We start from the raw sequence: 17627 nt of genomic DNA, 5'->3' as shown, positions 1-17627 counted from the left end.
AATACTTATGCACACCTTTTAGGTGAAACCAGTGTCATGCATTCATTTAAAGGTTACCATTAAGTTTGCTCATGTTTCAGAGGATCAGTTAATATTGTGACTTCTTACAATCATGTAATGGGGTGCAACAAATCATTTATCTTTTTGTTAGATTTCATGGAGCATTTTGTAAAGATATTTAAATAATGTAAATATCTGCGATTCAATTCTTTGCTAACTAATTCTTTCTTCTCCCTCCCCTCTCTCTCTCTCTCTCTCTCTCCTCTCTCTCTCTCTCTCTCTCTCTCTCTCTCTCTCTCTCGCTCTCTGCCTCCCACCCTCCCTATATGTTGGTACGTTGATGAGTACATGGGTGCAACACATGGGTGCAACAGTAGTGTCTATGGACCGCCCTATATATGTGTGTTACCAGCGAGCGCTGAGCATGGAGTCCATACGTCCATCTTCAGGTATAAGAGCCTGACGCATGACGCACGTACTTTCTGTACTTTAATTTTAAAAAAAACCTACGTGTTACCAACTGTTCATCTAAAATTGTGAGCCATATGTTTGTGACTATTACAGCACCATCTATCACAAAGGGAATAAAGTGGTCCAAATAAAATATTCATATTTCTGTACGTACTACACGAATATGTAACAAAAATGGGGTTTCCTATTTAAAGAAAATGAAGTTGATATCCGTTTGACCTATGGCAGCGCCGTCTAGCGGGCCAACCATAGCGCCATCTGGTTTCCCCCTTCAAGCTAGACAAGTTTCGTTCTTTGTATTGTTATTTTTTTTTTCGTTTGAGGTTTATTTCGTGAGATATTTGGCCCGGTCACGATCAATGGACCACCCTGTACATATATATACTGTGCTTTCTACAATAAATTACTTGCTGAAAGGCTTCCATTGGGTAAACCTCGTTTGTATTTTTCCCATTGTGACAAGGCAAAGATAAGATATTACTCTATGTTGTAATCTACTTTTAATCCTTCTCTGCAGTCTTATGTTTTTAGCAAGTGTTTCAAGTTAAACCAGTGTTGAAATAAAATATCTCAAAGTATATTATTCGTCGTAACAGGACGTGTAATGAAATAACAGCAGTCATTTAGTAATAGGCAATTCAACATGAAATCTACATTTTACAACCTGTCTCAGTGGCCCTAGACGGGAGGGAAAAATTGTTGACCCATGACAGCCTACGACGTTAATCGTGGTGAATGACCCCGTAGTTTTGCCTTGAAATATTTTTTTTATGTACTCTTGTTAAACGGTACCGCACATTGTAAACTGCTTCATTGATTCGTTCTTTCAGTCCGTGGGTCCAAACTGTTGGGGGCATATAGTTTATTTCAATGGACAATTTCTGTGAAAGAACAAGTTCTCTCCATAAAGCGGCTTTTTCATACTCATCTTGTGCTTTTAGAGTCCTGTAAGTAGCCAACGTACGAAAAAAATCATTCTAATGAGAAATTTACAATCAATTTCGCACCATGAAATCCTCTATGTAACGGCCCAGCCACGTAATTATTCAGGAAAAACAAAGCGGGTGGTCTAGAATCTATTTCCGTGACATCGATCACCCTAACACGGCTATAGATGATTCATACACCGATAATGGAATTAGGATGTACTTCTTTTAGGAGTTACTTTCGTTACCAGTGACATGTACGTCATATCAAAATAATTTTTAACAAAAGGGCAACAGCAGAGGCTGGAAAGATGCACAATGTATGCAGAACTCTGCTCGCAACAATGAACTTCTGTTTTTGATATTTGTTCCTCATGCCAATTAAACATGTAATGCGTTTGAAAATGTAGAATAAAGTGTGGAAAGTATTTTTAACCTCTTCATTTGTGATGATCGGTAACCTCATTCGATATTCCCTGTAATAGGAATTATTCTCGATTTGTGATTGTGGGAAAACGTCGTTGCTGATGCTTCACGGAATGTTAGTCGTTGCCAAAGTATAGGAATAATTGTGTCTTAGGATCGTAGACGTACTTTTCTTGCCGCCTAAAACGTCAAGTGCACTTCCGCACGTTCACATATTACTAATACAAGCAAATGAGTACATAAAGCAAGACGCAGAATAAAAAATTAAGTTACGATAAATTAGGGATACGATCTCTAGCGAAAATTCAAAGGCCTTAGCGATTATATTGACAGGTCTACATAGTATACACAGAACCTAGAAGTCTGTGTACCACATTTTCGGCAGTAGTTGCTTTATATCTCTCTTTTTGACTGTATTAATTGTAATTTCACTAAATTGTTTGACACATATTCCACATTCGCCCTGGTCAATTTGTTATCTTTTATCATATTAGTTAGGAGATCATTAAGTACTTTAGCACAAGGAAGTTGCTTAGGACTTATACTGACGACTTACTTTGTAGCAAGGATAGAGGTAAATTTAACTTTTTTCATTAAGGCACGATGGAATATTCGAATAAACTTTAAAATTCCAAACAACAAAGTAAAGCGCTGTTAAGGGTACAGAGTTCGATGTTCTACTTGGAAACGTTTTCATCATCGTGCGGCTGTTTTCTCTATTTCACACACCCAGCTACCTCTCATGAGCCCAACCTACTACAAACCATAGTGCTCAGTCTTAGCGTAACAACAATGCAGTCTACACTGTGAGGCCAATATCTCACATTAGGCCAGGAATAATCTGCTCTGAGAATATTGGCATACGCTCGAATTATAATCTACATTGACTCAGCTGCAGATGGCAAATGCGAGGTGAAGAACGCATTACTTGGGTGTTGCACTGACTGAAAAATAACAATGACAATAGCTCGTGATGCCATACTGCATTAATGAGACACGTTGGAGCACTCACCCTGAAACCACCTCCCCCCTCCTGTTGGGATAGAGCTCAGGATGGTGGCCGTACCGCAGGTACACCTCCAGCTGCTGCTCTGCTCGGGAGTCGAAGCTGAAGTAGGTCTGGTCCGTGAAGTTGTCCACGTGGAACACCACCTTGACGAAGCTCGTCTCCGAGATGAACGTCTGCGGTTGTTCAGTCTCGCCGCAGAACATGCCCGGGTCTTTCCGGTTGCTCACGTCCGTTTTTGCGTTACCATCGACAATCTGCAAATAGAAACTCGGTGTCAGCTGCTGCAAACGCCTTTCGCTATAAAATAAGCTAATGAAACTAAACGTGAACTCTTCCATTCTTGTTTATTATTACAGCTACGTCGCATTTTCTGGATCTGTAATAGAATCTCACCATAAAAGTACTTCAAGAATTTCACACAATAGTACTATTTTCTAATATGGAAGGTTTATTACAAAAAACTATGAAAATATGAATACAAGAATGCTGTTAATGATAATAATCTCCCAAACAATCAAATTTCATGTTTGGTGATTCCGATGAGTGCTCTGCACATTGTAAGTTATTGATAACGTAGCTAATATCAACTCTGATACTTCACACAGAAAAATAGTTCATTTGTACGTGATCTGGAAATAATCCACAGTTATCAACCGTAAGATATATCTGCAGAAGATAAAAGTGCTCACCCCACTAGATTCGCGTTCGGGAGGACGGCGCTTCAAATCCGCGTCTGACCACCTTGAAATAGGTTTTCCGTAATTTCACTTCTGGCAAATGCCGGTATAGTTCCTTTAAAAGGGCATGGCCAATTTCCTTCCCCTTCCCTCCCAAAAACGAGCTTGTGCCCTGCCTTCAGTGACCTCGTTGTGGACGGGACGTTACACAATAACCTGCTCCTTCTCTCGCTCTCGAATGGTGGTCCAGCATAGGCCAGCTCTTTACAGCTGTAAATCGCTTCAAACCTTTAACCACAAGTCGCAACTTACCTAAAGCACTAGTTAGATAAAATAAACAATTCCATTTCATGTCGATAGCAGTATCACAGTTCGAGGAGGAGTTTCAGTATAATTTCTTGGAAATATAGAGGAACTCGTGGTAAACTTACGTCTTGAGTAAGTCTATGGGGCTTGCTCATCTGACCTTATTGAAAAAGAATTCTTCGCGAGAGACATGTATCGGAGTTCGTAGAATTGCTCAAGTTTTTCATAATTTTTGGACTTTTGGAACGTTTTCCAAACACAAGTCCTCCTTTCAATTAAAATGACTTGTTTCAGGCCACCCAGTCAGTATCACTCACAGCTGCAGCATAGAATAGCAGATATTGATTTTCTTAACGCAGTAGGAATAGCTATAGCGTTGTCGTAGTAATCATGAAAATGAAATTCGAAATATCGTGTTATGATATTACAAGATCGAAATGCGGTCGTTGGAGAACATATAGACGATGACAGAGTTCAGAAATACGTAAGGGTAAAGAGAAATAAATGACATGAAAGATAAAATTGATTATGCGAAGAAAATTCGAGGTGTATGAAAAATACACTTTTTAAGGCCCATAAAAGAACACATTCTTCATAGTTTTAAGATAACATTTACCAAAATCATTGCGTATAGTCGAAAGAGATTTGGAAATTGCCTACAGAATGAAGAACCATATTTACGTGCAGATTTAATTTCTTGAGCTTACTATGGTGTCAAAGCAAATGAAATTATTGCTCAAGGAAAACAAAAATTGCTAAGTTAATTAGCGTTTAAGTCCTCACATTTCAGTATTGTTATAAGCGCAAAATACTGCAGGAAGAAAGACACACATAAAGTAATGAGAACATGCTGGACAAATACGTGATGATGTGTTATATTGGTAGTTCGCAACATTTCCTAATACTCGTGAACTTTTAAGCTGATTCTAATGTTCTAAAAATACTTAAGTGATTAGATGTTCAGGTATATGGAACATAGCCTACGAGTAAAAGTAAGGTAAGTGGAATATGTTCAGCATAATCACTTTGACATAACACATGCATGTCTATTGGAAATGTTCATCGCAATTTCATACCGTTGTCAGCTTATTCTCAATATTTTCAGTGCAGGAAAAAGCAGTTCCTATAGGTTAAGGATACTGTAAGCATTATGACGATTAGATTAACATTAAGGAAACCTTTCACATGCGAGCATCATACCGATAAATCCTAAAGACAGTTGGCTGTAGCGGACATCAAGAAACATGTCAGCGGGGTTAATCCGAAGGTTCAGTTTAACATGGATGAGGAGGCAGGTGGAATATTTTCTTTTCTTTGTGTTGTAGTTTTCTAGAATATGGTAGGTTAGGCCACACAGTTTACCCGAAACTCGAGCTCACAGATCGTTACCTACACCAGGACTCGAACCCCCACCCACAACAAATGCGATGCATCATAAAAACTTTGTCTGATAGATGAAGGAACATTTTCTAAACAGAGCCACTTGATGCTGAAATAAAATACCTCAGCAGTGCAAAAAAATTGTTCAAATGGCTCTGAGCACTACGGGACTTAACTTCTTAGGTCATCAGTCTCCTAGAACTTAAAACTACTATAACCTGACTAACCTAAGGACATCACCCACAACCACGCCTGAGTCAGGATTCGAACCTGCGACCTCAGCGGTCACACATTTCCAGACTGTAGCACCCTGAACCGCTCGGCTACATCGGACGGCCTCACCAGTGGCTTAGGAATGGTTCCTCGTCTACTGAGCTAAAAGGAGCGTTAGGACCACTGCACAGAAATCATAGCAATGCACAAGGGCCTGTGAGAGGCATTTCTTCAAGGACATTTCTCTGCGCATAGAAAAAAAATTGAAAAAAACATAAAGTCACGGTAATCTACAAACCCAGACGGAAGATAAATGATCATTTAATACTGGACAATGACGCTTGTCAACCGCTGGGAAAAGCTTGAGTTTAAGGGATTCCCTGTAGTTGTACGTGTGTGCTACAAAACTAACGGTCTACAAAAGGAATGGTCAAAAAACGACCAGAAGCGCACAAGGGTAGTTGCAGAAGGGGGGAGGCTGACAGACTGGTTGTTTCGGAATGCGCTTTGGAACCAGGAGATCATGACATCCATGTTAATAGGACTCAGGTATTAGCAGCTACAAGCGAATATAATGAAAGGCGGGGGTGCGTACAGATTGTAAAACACCCTTAGAAGAAGATAGGACGAAGTGAAATTGAATGAAATTTGGATTCCAGTGCTGAAGAAGATGTGTACCATGTAGTGAGAGCAACAGCAGACGATCACAGTAGACAACGGTCAATTACACTCGAGTATTCAAAACATGAGACGTGAAGCACCTGAGCGGAAATACGCACAAACAGAATTTTGCTGCAGTCTGTATTGAGCCAGGATGTGTATCGGACACTAAAAACGATACCCTAGAAAATATCCTCCACAGATGGGGATGGAACGTTGAGTTTAAATGTGAAATCCATACGACCGTGTCATAATCGCCAGGAACATTTTATGAAGTGTGGCTTTTGTGGCTGTGAAAGTTTACATTTAACAGTGGAATGACTGCAAAGGAAATGGTGACGAGTTGGACTTAGGACAACCGTGTAGCTAGAAGAACACGAACTCGCCCTTTCAGAAAGATTAGATTGGAAGTTGATCGTTGAATTATTCTACTGGATAAGCCGAAAAGGGGGATGACGGTACTGTAACCCAAGAAGCGTTTATGGGCAGAATGACACTAGGAACTGTATGGAACTTACTACCGGAACCTGGGTTGAGGCCGTCCATTACAATGCGTCGTTTGTCACTAACACAGTGAGCAGACAACAGAGATTTGGATAGTGTAGAGCGAGAGTCAGCTGAGACGTTGTGTCTTTCAGTAATCCTTAGGGATGACACTCGCTTCTTTTTCTGGCTGTCAAATTGCAATCAACGTGTCCGTAGATGACCTAGATAAAGTTCACACGAAACAGGGATTTTCGAAACCAATACCTGTCCAACTACTGCTACGCTAGTGTGAGGATCTACAACATATGAAAACAGGGCTCAATTATTACCAGTATGTGGCAAGACATTAAAACATGTTGTGCTTCATTACCAAGGTACTTACGGCATTACCCTGGGCCTAACTATTCATTTCCTTTCCTGTTCCACTCGTAAGTCGAGCTAGAGAAGAACGACTATCTAAAAGCATGTGTATGAACCCTACTTTCTCGCGTCTTCCCTTCATGTACGTTGGTGCGAATAGAAACATTCTGCAGTTGTCCTCAAATGCGGGTTTTATAAATTTAGATAACTGTTCCTTGCAAAAAAGGAAGCGTCATTCTCCCTCCAGGGATACCCATTTGAGTTCACGAAGCACCTGCATAAGACTAGTGACCTGATCGAACGACGACCTGGGGGGAATTCCAAAGATTCTAACAGTATTCAAGAATGGGTTTCACTAGCTTTTCTGTACGCCTTTTCCTCTATAGACGTGCTTCACTTTCGAAAAATTCTCCTAATAAAAGCCAAGTCGACCATTCGCATTCTCTACAACAAACTTCAAGTGGTCTTTCAAGGTCATATCGCTTTGGAACGTTACGACTAGACATTTCATCAATTTGAGTGTGCCAAACGGCACTCTACTGATGCTGTTTACGACGGTTGTGGTATTCTTCCTCCTACTCATCCGCATTAACTTTCCACAGCGTCATCAACAAACCAGTCCGCCTGCTTAGCTGGGTGGCAACGCGCGTGCCTTCCGTATAGCGGGGCCAGGTTCGATTCCCGGTCGGGTTGGAGTTTTCCTCCGCTAGTGGACTGGGTATAGTGTTGTTCTAACCATAATTTCAACCTCACCATCGGCCGCAAGTCGCCCAATGTGGCGTCGATTGAAATAAGACTTGCACTTGGCGACCGAACCCGAACAGAGCCACCCGGCCAATAATGACAGATCATTTCATTCATTTTCATCAGCAAACCACCGTTAATTTCTGCGGACTGTGTATGTCGGATCATCTCTGTGTACAGAGAATAAGAGCGGTGCAGCCACACTTCCCTGGGGCACTGCTCACGATAGCCTTGCCTCCGATGAACACTCATCGTGGCGGACAAAAAGTCTTGGAGCCACTGGCATTTCTGGGTACTTAATCCCTGTGTTCGGACGTTCGGCGACAGTATGTAGTGGGGCACGGTGATAAACGCTCTCCGGAAATCTAGGAATATGAAAAGTGTCCTCCATCAATGGTTTGCAGAATGTCATGCGAGAAAAGGGCAAACTCGCATGTGCAATGCTTTCTAAGTCATTGGTGAATGTAGACGGAAACTTTTCTGTCCCAAGGAAATTTGTTATATTCGAACTCGAATGTGTTCAAGAGTTCTCCGGGACACCCATGCCTGGGATAACGGTCTGTAATTGTGCGGGTCCGGTTTATTTTTCTTTCTCTTTTTTAACTTTCTTATATACAATAGTCACCGGCGTTTTTTTTCCAGCCGCTTGGTACTTTGCGGTGGACGGCCACAGGGCACTCTCTGTAGAGATGAACTGGGTTCATCTACACAAAGCGACTTATTGGTTTTGAGACCCTTCAGTTTTATTCTCTACGCCAAAGAAGCGTATTTCTAAATCCTTTATGCGGAAGCCTGTGTGACGGTCGCACGGTGGTATGTTTGCACAATATTCCTGCTTGTTCACACTATAACATCTTTGCATAATGTACGGATGCTTGTAAAGCCTGGAGCCCCTCGTTTATCTAGCGTAGAGTACACCTGCGATGAGATGTTAGGTCATACATTTTCATACCGGCCTTCAGCTATCTATAACCATTAAGTGACACGGCACGTGTTTGTGGCAGCCCTAAAGAAAGATCGCATTTACAGGCTGTCTCCCTGCACTCAACAACAAATAGAACAGTGTATTCTTGTCCTCATGTGTCACACTTTACACTCATGTTGAAGATAGACATCCGTTCTAGTAATTTGGTGAACTTCTCCACAAAGTCGGATAAATAGTGAACTGATAGTAGAGTGTGTAATTTTTCAGATTTCCGTCCCACTTCCGTTAGACTAAGTACGAAAATTGCATACAGACTAAACCAGCGAAAAAAAGGGAAGAAAAGCAAAAGATAAGTGGTTGTAAAATATGTGAAAAGTATTCCAGACACTGAATGAACGAAGGAAGCACAAAATTTGAAAACGAAAGTGAAAGACAGTGTCTGAAAGCAAGAATAATTTAGCAGAAAGATAATTGTTTGTATAATGGACGTTATGGCCAGGAAATAATTACTTCACAAATACTAAATGAGACACAATTCTGAGACAGGTTTATACCTGATGTAAAGGAATTACTAAAGATGAAATAACGAGAACGGGATGATGGTAGTAAGATGTACGAAAAGATGAAAACGAAAAATGTGGTGAAAGGTAAAAGATATTAAGGAAAAGAAACATGGTGATAGATGAACCCCAAATGAAAGACGGTTCTGAGAAACATGAAACAAGCATAATACATTGAAAGATGGTGAGCATTTAGCGCACAAGTATATGCATATTGGAGAGAACACTAAAAAATGTACTACTCGGAATAACAAGGACACAATAGACAGTATTTCACCAAAGCTTATCCTTGAGGAACTAATACACCTTTTGTTACTTTGCTCTTCGTTTAGCGAAATTAATCTTTCTGTGTTGTGGATATCACTTGCACATCCCATAGAAGTTTACCCTTAAAATTTCGAGAGCGCACATGGCAACACAATACACTAAATGTATTACTCCCTACAATTAATTTTTAGCTTAAGGGTCACGAGGAACAAGACAAAGAAGTTCACACGAGTACAAAGGTGTATGGGCAGTCTATCGTTTCGTCCACCACCCGCGAATGGATGAGGAACTAGACAAATATTTAAATTTCATCGTGCGTCTTCCACCACGCACTTTGAATGGGCATGTGTTGTGTAGATGTCGATGTACGAGTTGTGGCATTGTACTAACACGTTAAGTATGTATTGTCGTCACAATGTCGTCTGTAAAGCTCAGTAAATTCAATACGAACAAATGAGGTCTGTGATTCGTGTTGGCAGAATAATAGATCGCTATATTTTTTACTCTCTGAGGTATGATTGGTTCAAGAAACGACGGAATCATCGCTAGACGACCGTAGTCTGTAGAGTTATAACTTCATTCGACAAGTAATAGAGCCACACACACACACTATCCCTATAGCACACTGGTAAACAGCACCGTGATTACATATTTTAGAAAACATTTCAACGCCAAAATATAAAATAAGGCGACCATAATCAATACCACAAACGGTTAAACAAGAGAGAAACATCGTCGTGGGTATCAATAAATTCAAATAAAAACACAAGAACTTACAAAGAATGAATCAAACAATTTTAAAATATGTGACGGTTATACGAACATCTTGCCTGTGACCGTGAAGCGTGATACGAATAAACTTATTCAGTAAGAAGGGATACATGTAAAAGTCATATCAGTATTTTCCACCAACAAATATAGTTGTCCAGTAAACTAGGAGATAAAGCAGAGATTACTAAACCAACGTTACTTAAATCGCCCGTTAAAACAAGAAAAATTACCAGTTCGACAATACGTTCTATACTATGAAGGATTAGTTACAGGGCACAAGGCAGACATTTGATAAAACATATAACAGAAGTAAGAAACAATAATAAAACATTTCTGTCTTTTCAAACAACACTTTTACTCCGTAATAACGTTTCTCCATTTTACTTTCTGGGAAATAATGTTCGCAAAGTTCTCCAGCGTATAATACTAACACAGTGTCCACTTTCTGAGCTCAACATCTTACTCATTATGGATGAAAGCTGACTCGGTTTTTCGCAAAAGAATATGGGAATTTATGGACATGATGTCTGATGGTAGTATTTCTAAATTCATGACCATATGTTTAATAGCGTGATGTTCAATTTTTCAAATACAGTACGACAGAGACTCTGCTTTGCATGGATTTTACAAGTTCTTGACAGTATTCCAGAAGTATGTGGCAACAGATATCCACCCTCAGGTCACGAAAATTACGGGATGGTGGTTTTCGGGCACGCAGTTTCCGCCTGATATGTTTTCCAATGGGTGCTGATCAGGCACATCTGCAGGCCAAGACATCAATATGAGTACACTATAATTCCCCTCAAACTACTGTAGCACAGTTCTGACCTTAAAACACAGCCAGTTATCCTGCTGGAAAATGTGATCGACATATTTATTTATTTAACCTGATCAGATTAGGGCCATCAGGACCTCTCTTACATCGGACCAGTGTTTCACACATGCAGCATTTCACACATCAGAGTTACATAATGACAATAGTTAAAATAAGAAAATTAGATTACTCTAGTGACAATATGAGTAAAGAATAATGACTAAGACCTAATAAAGTAAGTGCTGGCAGTATTTTTACAACAGGTTCTATACATACAAATTATGATAAAAGCAATAATAGTAACAGTAAAAAAAATCTAATAATAATGATAGACATGAGAAAAGTTGGCAATAGTAATGAAGATTTGTGCAGATGTGCATTAATATCTTGGTGTGTAACGTAGATGTTTACTAGTATAGCGAGTTTTGGGGAAGGGAGATTTAAGGAGGAGGAAAGAGGGAAGTAATGAGGTGAAGTGCATTCATGTACCGAGGAAGGCACTACTGTGTCTTAACTAGATACATCATTAACTGTTTTTTTGACGCCGGACATGTTTTTAAGTTCTCTAGTATAACGAGAGAGGTTATTCCAGAGTCGGGTTCCCGCTACTGTAAAGGACTTGGAGAAGGTGACTGAGCGATGCAGTGGAATAGAGAGGATTTTATTATGATGGGAACGTGTGTTTCTGTCAAGTTGTTCCGACATAAGGGTTAAGGATGAGGAGAGATATGAGGGACAGTGTACATTTATAAGGCAACAGATGAGACGGAGTGTACGGAAATCTGCACGCAGACAGGACAATTTTGCGTATGCTGGGAAAATGTGATCAAAAAGTCGAACGTAACATATATCGGACGCAGGCATTCATGACTAGTTCCAGACGTCGCGAATTTTCCTGAGAGGGGCCTTGTATGACACTATCGCTATAGTCGATGATTGGCTGTATAAGCGTTTGTACTTATTTCTTTTTCATATTGAAAGGGAAGAGTTTTTTATATTCTTGAAGCACATGAAGGGATGCTGATGCTTTTTTGCACACTGCAGTTACGTGCTCTGTCCAATTTAGTTTTTATCTATTATTACTCCCAAACTCTTGCTGAGGGAGAGAATTTAATACACTCCTGGAAATTGAAATAAGAACACCGTGAATTCATTGTCCCAGGAAGGGTAAACTTTATTGACACATTCCTGGGGTCAGATACATCACATGATCACACTGGCAGAACCACAGGCGCATAGACACAGGCAACAGAGCATGCACAATGTCGGCACTAGTACAGTGTATATCCACCTTTCGCAGCAATGCAGGCTGCTATTCTCCCATGGAGACGATCGTAGAGATGCTGGATGTAGTCCTGTGGAACGGCTTGCCATGCCATTTCCACCTGGCGCCTCAGTTGGACCAGTGTTCGTGCTGGATGTGCAGACCGCGTGAGACGACGCTTCATCCAGTCCCAAACATGCTCAATGGGGGACAGATCCGGAGATCTTGCTGGCCAGGGTAGTTGACTTACACCTTCTAGAGCACGTTGGGTGGCACGGGATAAATGCGGACGTGCATTGTCCTGTTGGAACAGCAAGTTCCCTTGCCGGTCTAGGAATGGTAGAATGATGGGTTCGATGACGGTTTGGATGTACCGTGCACTATTCAGTGTCCCCTCGACGATCACCAGAGGTGTACGGCCAGTGTAGGATATCGCTCCCCACACCATGATGCCGGGTGTTGGCCCTGTGTGCCTCGGTCGTGTGGAGTCCTGATTGTGGCGCTCACCTGCACGTCGCCAAACGCGCATACGACCATCATTGGCACCAAGGCAGAAGCGACTCTCATCGCTGAAGACGACACGTCTCCATTCGTCCCTCCATTCACGCCTGTCGCGACACCACTGGAGGCGGGCTGCACGATGTTGGGGCGTGAGCGGAAGACGGCCTAACGGTGTGCGGGACCGTAGCCCAGCTTCATGGAGTCGGTTGCAAATGGTCCTCGCCGATACCCCAGGAGCAACAGTGTCCCTAATTTGCTGGGAAGTGGCGGTGCGGTCCCCTACGGCACTGCGTAGGATCCTACGGTCTTGGCGTGCATCCGTGCGTCGCTGCGGTCCGGTCCCAGGTCGACGGGCACGTGCACCTTCCGCCGACCACTGGCGACAACATCGATGTACTGTGGACACCTCACGCCCCACGTGTCGAGCAATTCGGTGGTACGTCCACCAGGCCTCCCGCATGCCCACTATACGCCCTCGCTCAAAGTCCGTCATCTGCACATACGGTTCACATCCACGCTGTCGCGGCATGCTACCAGTGTTGAAGACTGCGATGAAGCTCCGTATGCCACGGCAAACTGGCTGACACTGACGGCGGCGGTGCACAAATGCTGCGCAGCTAGCGCCATTCGACGGCCAACACCGCGGTTCCTGGTGAGTCCGCTGTGCCGTGCGTGTGATCAGTGCTTGTACAGCCCTCTCGCAGTGTCCGGAGCTAGTATGGTGGGTCTGACACACCGGTGTCAATGTGTTCTTTTTTCCATTTCCAGGAGTGTATTTCTTCCATTTAGGATAAGAGATGATACGGATTCCCGATGTTTTGGGCTAATGAGCTTAGAGCGACGAACAAGTACCGCTTGAGCTTTGGATGGATTTAGTTTTAGTCCTATGTTCTGTACCCATTTTGATAGTGCATCGAGATCAGTATTGAAATTTTCAATAGCTTTCTTACGATTGCTTGGTTTCGCACTTAGATACAAGTGAAGGTCATCAGCATACATATGATATTCGCAATAGGTCAGAAACGATGACACATCATTGCAATACAGAGAGAAGAGTATGGGACCTAGTACTGAGCCTCGGGGAACGCCTGACACTACCTGCCGCCATTTTCATTTTATATTCCCAGACAGGACGCGTTGAGCCCGCATCTCGTGGTCGCGCGGTTGCGTTCTCGCTTCCCGCGCCCGGGTTCCCGGATTCGATTCCCGGCGGGGTCAGGGATTTTCCCTGCTTCGTGATGGCTGGGTGTTGTGTGTTGTCCTTAGGTTAATTAGGTTTAAATAGTTCTATGTTCTAGGGGACTGATGACCATAGCTGTTAAGTCCCATAGTGCTCACACCCATTTGAACCATTTTGAACAGGACGCGTTGCTGACGAGACGTCATGTATGAACGATAGCATTGGACTGCACTTGGTGAGAAATTTATACCGCTAAGTTTGGCTAGTAAGATGTCGAAGACGACAGTATCAAATGCTTTACTGAAATCTAAGAAGCAAATGATAGTCGCTTCTTGTCTGTCCATGGCACGTTTCAGGTCATCTGTCACCTTTATCAGTACAGATGTTGTGCTTCGATGTATTCGTCTAGTAGGTTGTTAGTATTTAGGTAGTTGGTGAGCTGGTCGTGGACTATATATTCTAAGGCCTTTGATAGTGCAGGAAGAAGACACATGAGGCGGTAGTCAGAGGGTGCTGTGGCGATGTCCTTTTTAGGCAGTGGCTTAATTTGTCCTAGTTTCCAGGCCTCAGGGAAAACACTTGTGGTTAATGCATTTTTGAAAAAGTTTGTTATAGAGGGCAGTAGGTGATCAGTAATAAGTTTTACCATCTGTATAGTGATGCCATCATGTCCAGTAGATGCTGATCAAATGCGCGTTATGGCTTTCTTGACAGTATTGCAAGTGACTTATCTTTGGTACAGTCGTTCATCCCCATGAAGTAATCAGTGATTCTCTGTTTTTTTTTCGGTTCAATTGCGGTTGCAGGTAGTGTGAAGATTCGGTTTAGTTCTTCAGCTGGGACCATGGGATTTTCTGCAACTTTTATTTTGCTAAACCGAGACTACGGAGATTTTTCCACAGGATAGCTGGTCTACATCTATTATCACCTAATGTACGGGCATGCCTGAGCTTAGCGTTTCTCACCGCTTGACTGACTTTATTTCGCTTCTGCTTTTATACAGTGTGATTTTCAGGTGTAGGGTGTATCTTGTATGCTCGATGTGTTGCGTCTATGAGATTCATGAGCTGTTTTAGTTCATCAGTCAGCCAAGGTGCAGGTTTCCTTTTCACTTTTCTGGTCTTTATTGGAGCGTATTTGTCATATAGTTGAGAAATTTTGTTAGTGAAATCTTGGAGTTTGTCCTTTACGTCCATGAGAGGAGTCGAGGTCATCCCCTAAACTCCGGCCGGCCACACAGTGTCATTTATTAGGGTGATGTGTGGCTTATGAGCAGCCTGTCGACCATGTAATACAAGTTTTCTCATCTCGCCTAACTGTCATAGTATTATCAGTGGATTATGGTGCAGTTTGGAAATCCTGTGTGATGGTCTAGATAGATGTCTGCCTATTACTCATTACAGCCCTCTCCAATTGTCATCTGTCTCTGTCAGTAAACATATGAAGTCGACCTCTACGCTTTCGTGCACTTCGTGTCCCTGCACGTTTCCACATCACTATCACGCCGTAAACAGTGGAATTAGAGATATTTAGGAGTGTGGAAATCTTGGAAACATACGCATGACACAAATGACACTCAATTACCTGACCACGTTCTAAGTCCGTTGAGTTCCGTGGAGGGCCCCATTCTGCTCTCTCACGATATCTAATGACTACTGAGGTGGCTGATATGGAGTAGCTGACAGTAGGTGGCAGCACAGTGCCCTAATATGAAAAACGTATGTTTTTGGGGACGTCCGGATACTTTCGATCACATAATGTAGTTACCAGCCGATGGTATGGAGTTACATTGACTTCCGGCCTTGAAATCTGGGTTCTGGGTGCTTTTTGACAATGTACATGAAATTTTATATGTATTCTTATACGGTAACACGACGACATGGCCAATTTCCTTGCAAAATTGTCTGCCGATGAATAGGATTCAGTGCTTTGATGATACAACCAACTGTGACGCATGAATTGAACAACATGCCCTTACAGAACATTTATAACAGTTTCATGTGGCTGTGTGCCTTCTAAAGTTGGAGGAGATTGTAGAAAATCGTGAAGCATTAAAACAACTAGATTGTTTCTATTTTTTGTTAATCCAGATTCGGAAGTGCTATGAGATGTAGCACTAATGAATTAGAGCCACCAAATACAGTGAAACTCTCCGAACACTACATGATAACTCGTAAAGATGTGTGAAGTAGTAAATAATCAAGCTTAGCAATTTAAATTCTGTAGAACGAACATAGGGAAGAATGAGTTGCTATACTGATCATGAAAATTCAAACATTTGAAAACTGTCTATTGGTATAAATAAATTTTGTCCACAGCAATATTTGGTAACATTTACGATATTTACAAACGTGATATACGAGTGCCTGCCGTGTAATGAAACACGTGCAGTTAATTTTGACCAACTTAAAAATCACTCTATAGGTCTACAGTCGTATTACACAGTGATCGAGGTTGCTATTGGATTTAATTTGTACCTTCGGAAATAAATTTCCGCTAAGAATGTATTACAATAAATCAGCATAGTTGCTACTGTTATCCTTCCAGTTACTATGGGTAATTCCTCGAATACATTGGTAATAACCGATCTACAGGCAATACAAATTGACAAAATCACGTTAGAAGCCCATCAGCCAGATAACTTTCCGACTATCACATGCAATTCTTCATACTATCTATTGATTCTGATCAGTTTGAAAACTTGAATTCAGGAATATGGAGTATTACTCCTCGACGTGAACTGGATCAATGATCAATACTCATGATGTGGGTGAAAAATAGACCATGTTTATGAATGAAATCCACGTTTGATATGAATAGGTCTTCCACCAAACAGTGTGGACGAAACATGAAATTATGTTATGGATAAAAGAAATGTACATCAACTGATATTTCAGTTGCTCTGGAGACGCATATGACTGCTGTTTTCGAAAATAATTTACTGTTAGTCTTAATATAACAACTTCATTACGAAACTGCAAGCTTCAATCGTCACAGTCATCTACAAATCCACAGGACAAATAAGTTTAAATGTTAAAATAAAATTTATACAAATTAAATAAATTATAGAAAAAAGGTTCTATCATGTAACGCATCAGATGCTGTGATTTACTCCTACTACTGCTGAAATCACAGTGGACATATGCATCATAAACATCTCTGTACATTTTCTATGTATCCTTTTAACGGCAATATTTATGTATAAGATAATTCTTATTCAACATAGTATTTTAAAGCTGCAGTTGAAGAATGCTTTTTCTGGGGACTGCTGCTACGGCAAAATCAATTTAGCTGTGTGACGATGTAATTTCATAAATGCGACTGATGACCTATTGTTCGAAATCCCAGATTCTACCGCCTGGCTTCCTTTTGTGCGAAATTAATTGAATTCGGACCATCGATTATGATCGTCTTCCAAGCGGTCTTTGGGCTGGCAATTAAATTTAATTGGAGATTACAGGACAGTGAAGCCATGTAAATTACGCAAGCCAACTGATCCTTTGAGGTTAACGTGCAATAATTACTACCGCATGTACGCATTTTCGATGCGCCGTCGAACTTGATGGTGCGTACCGAAGCCCCGCGCGCGTCGACTAATGAAACATAATTACTGGGCTACGGTTTGACGGAGCGGGAAAGCAGGAGGGCATCTCCATATTGTTGTCCAAGCGTGTGATTGAAGCGTGA

At 41.6% G+C, this 17627-nt stretch overlaps 1 protein-coding gene across 2 annotated transcripts in view; it reads right to left on the bottom strand.

The window, feature by feature from the left end:
• Nucleotides 1-17627, bottom strand: part of LOC126334710 (cubilin-like) — a 479185-nt gene that overhangs the window by 87244 nt on the left and 374314 nt on the right. For both annotated transcript variants that reach the window (XM_049997220.1, XM_049997221.1), the window contains exon 3: nucleotides 2836-3086. In XM_049997220.1, coding sequence (XP_049853177.1) covers nucleotides 2836-3086 — 251 coding nt within the window. The remainder of the gene's footprint in view (nucleotides 1-2835; nucleotides 3087-17627) is intronic.

Source organism: Schistocerca gregaria, chromosome 2 (assembly GCF_023897955.1).
Source record: "Schistocerca gregaria isolate iqSchGreg1 chromosome 2, iqSchGreg1.2, whole genome shotgun sequence".
In the NCBI taxonomy this organism is placed as follows: domain Eukaryota; kingdom Metazoa; phylum Arthropoda; class Insecta; order Orthoptera; family Acrididae; genus Schistocerca; species Schistocerca gregaria.
The sequence above is the reverse complement of the archived record's forward strand: the minus strand, read 5'-3'. Positions and strand labels throughout refer to the sequence as shown.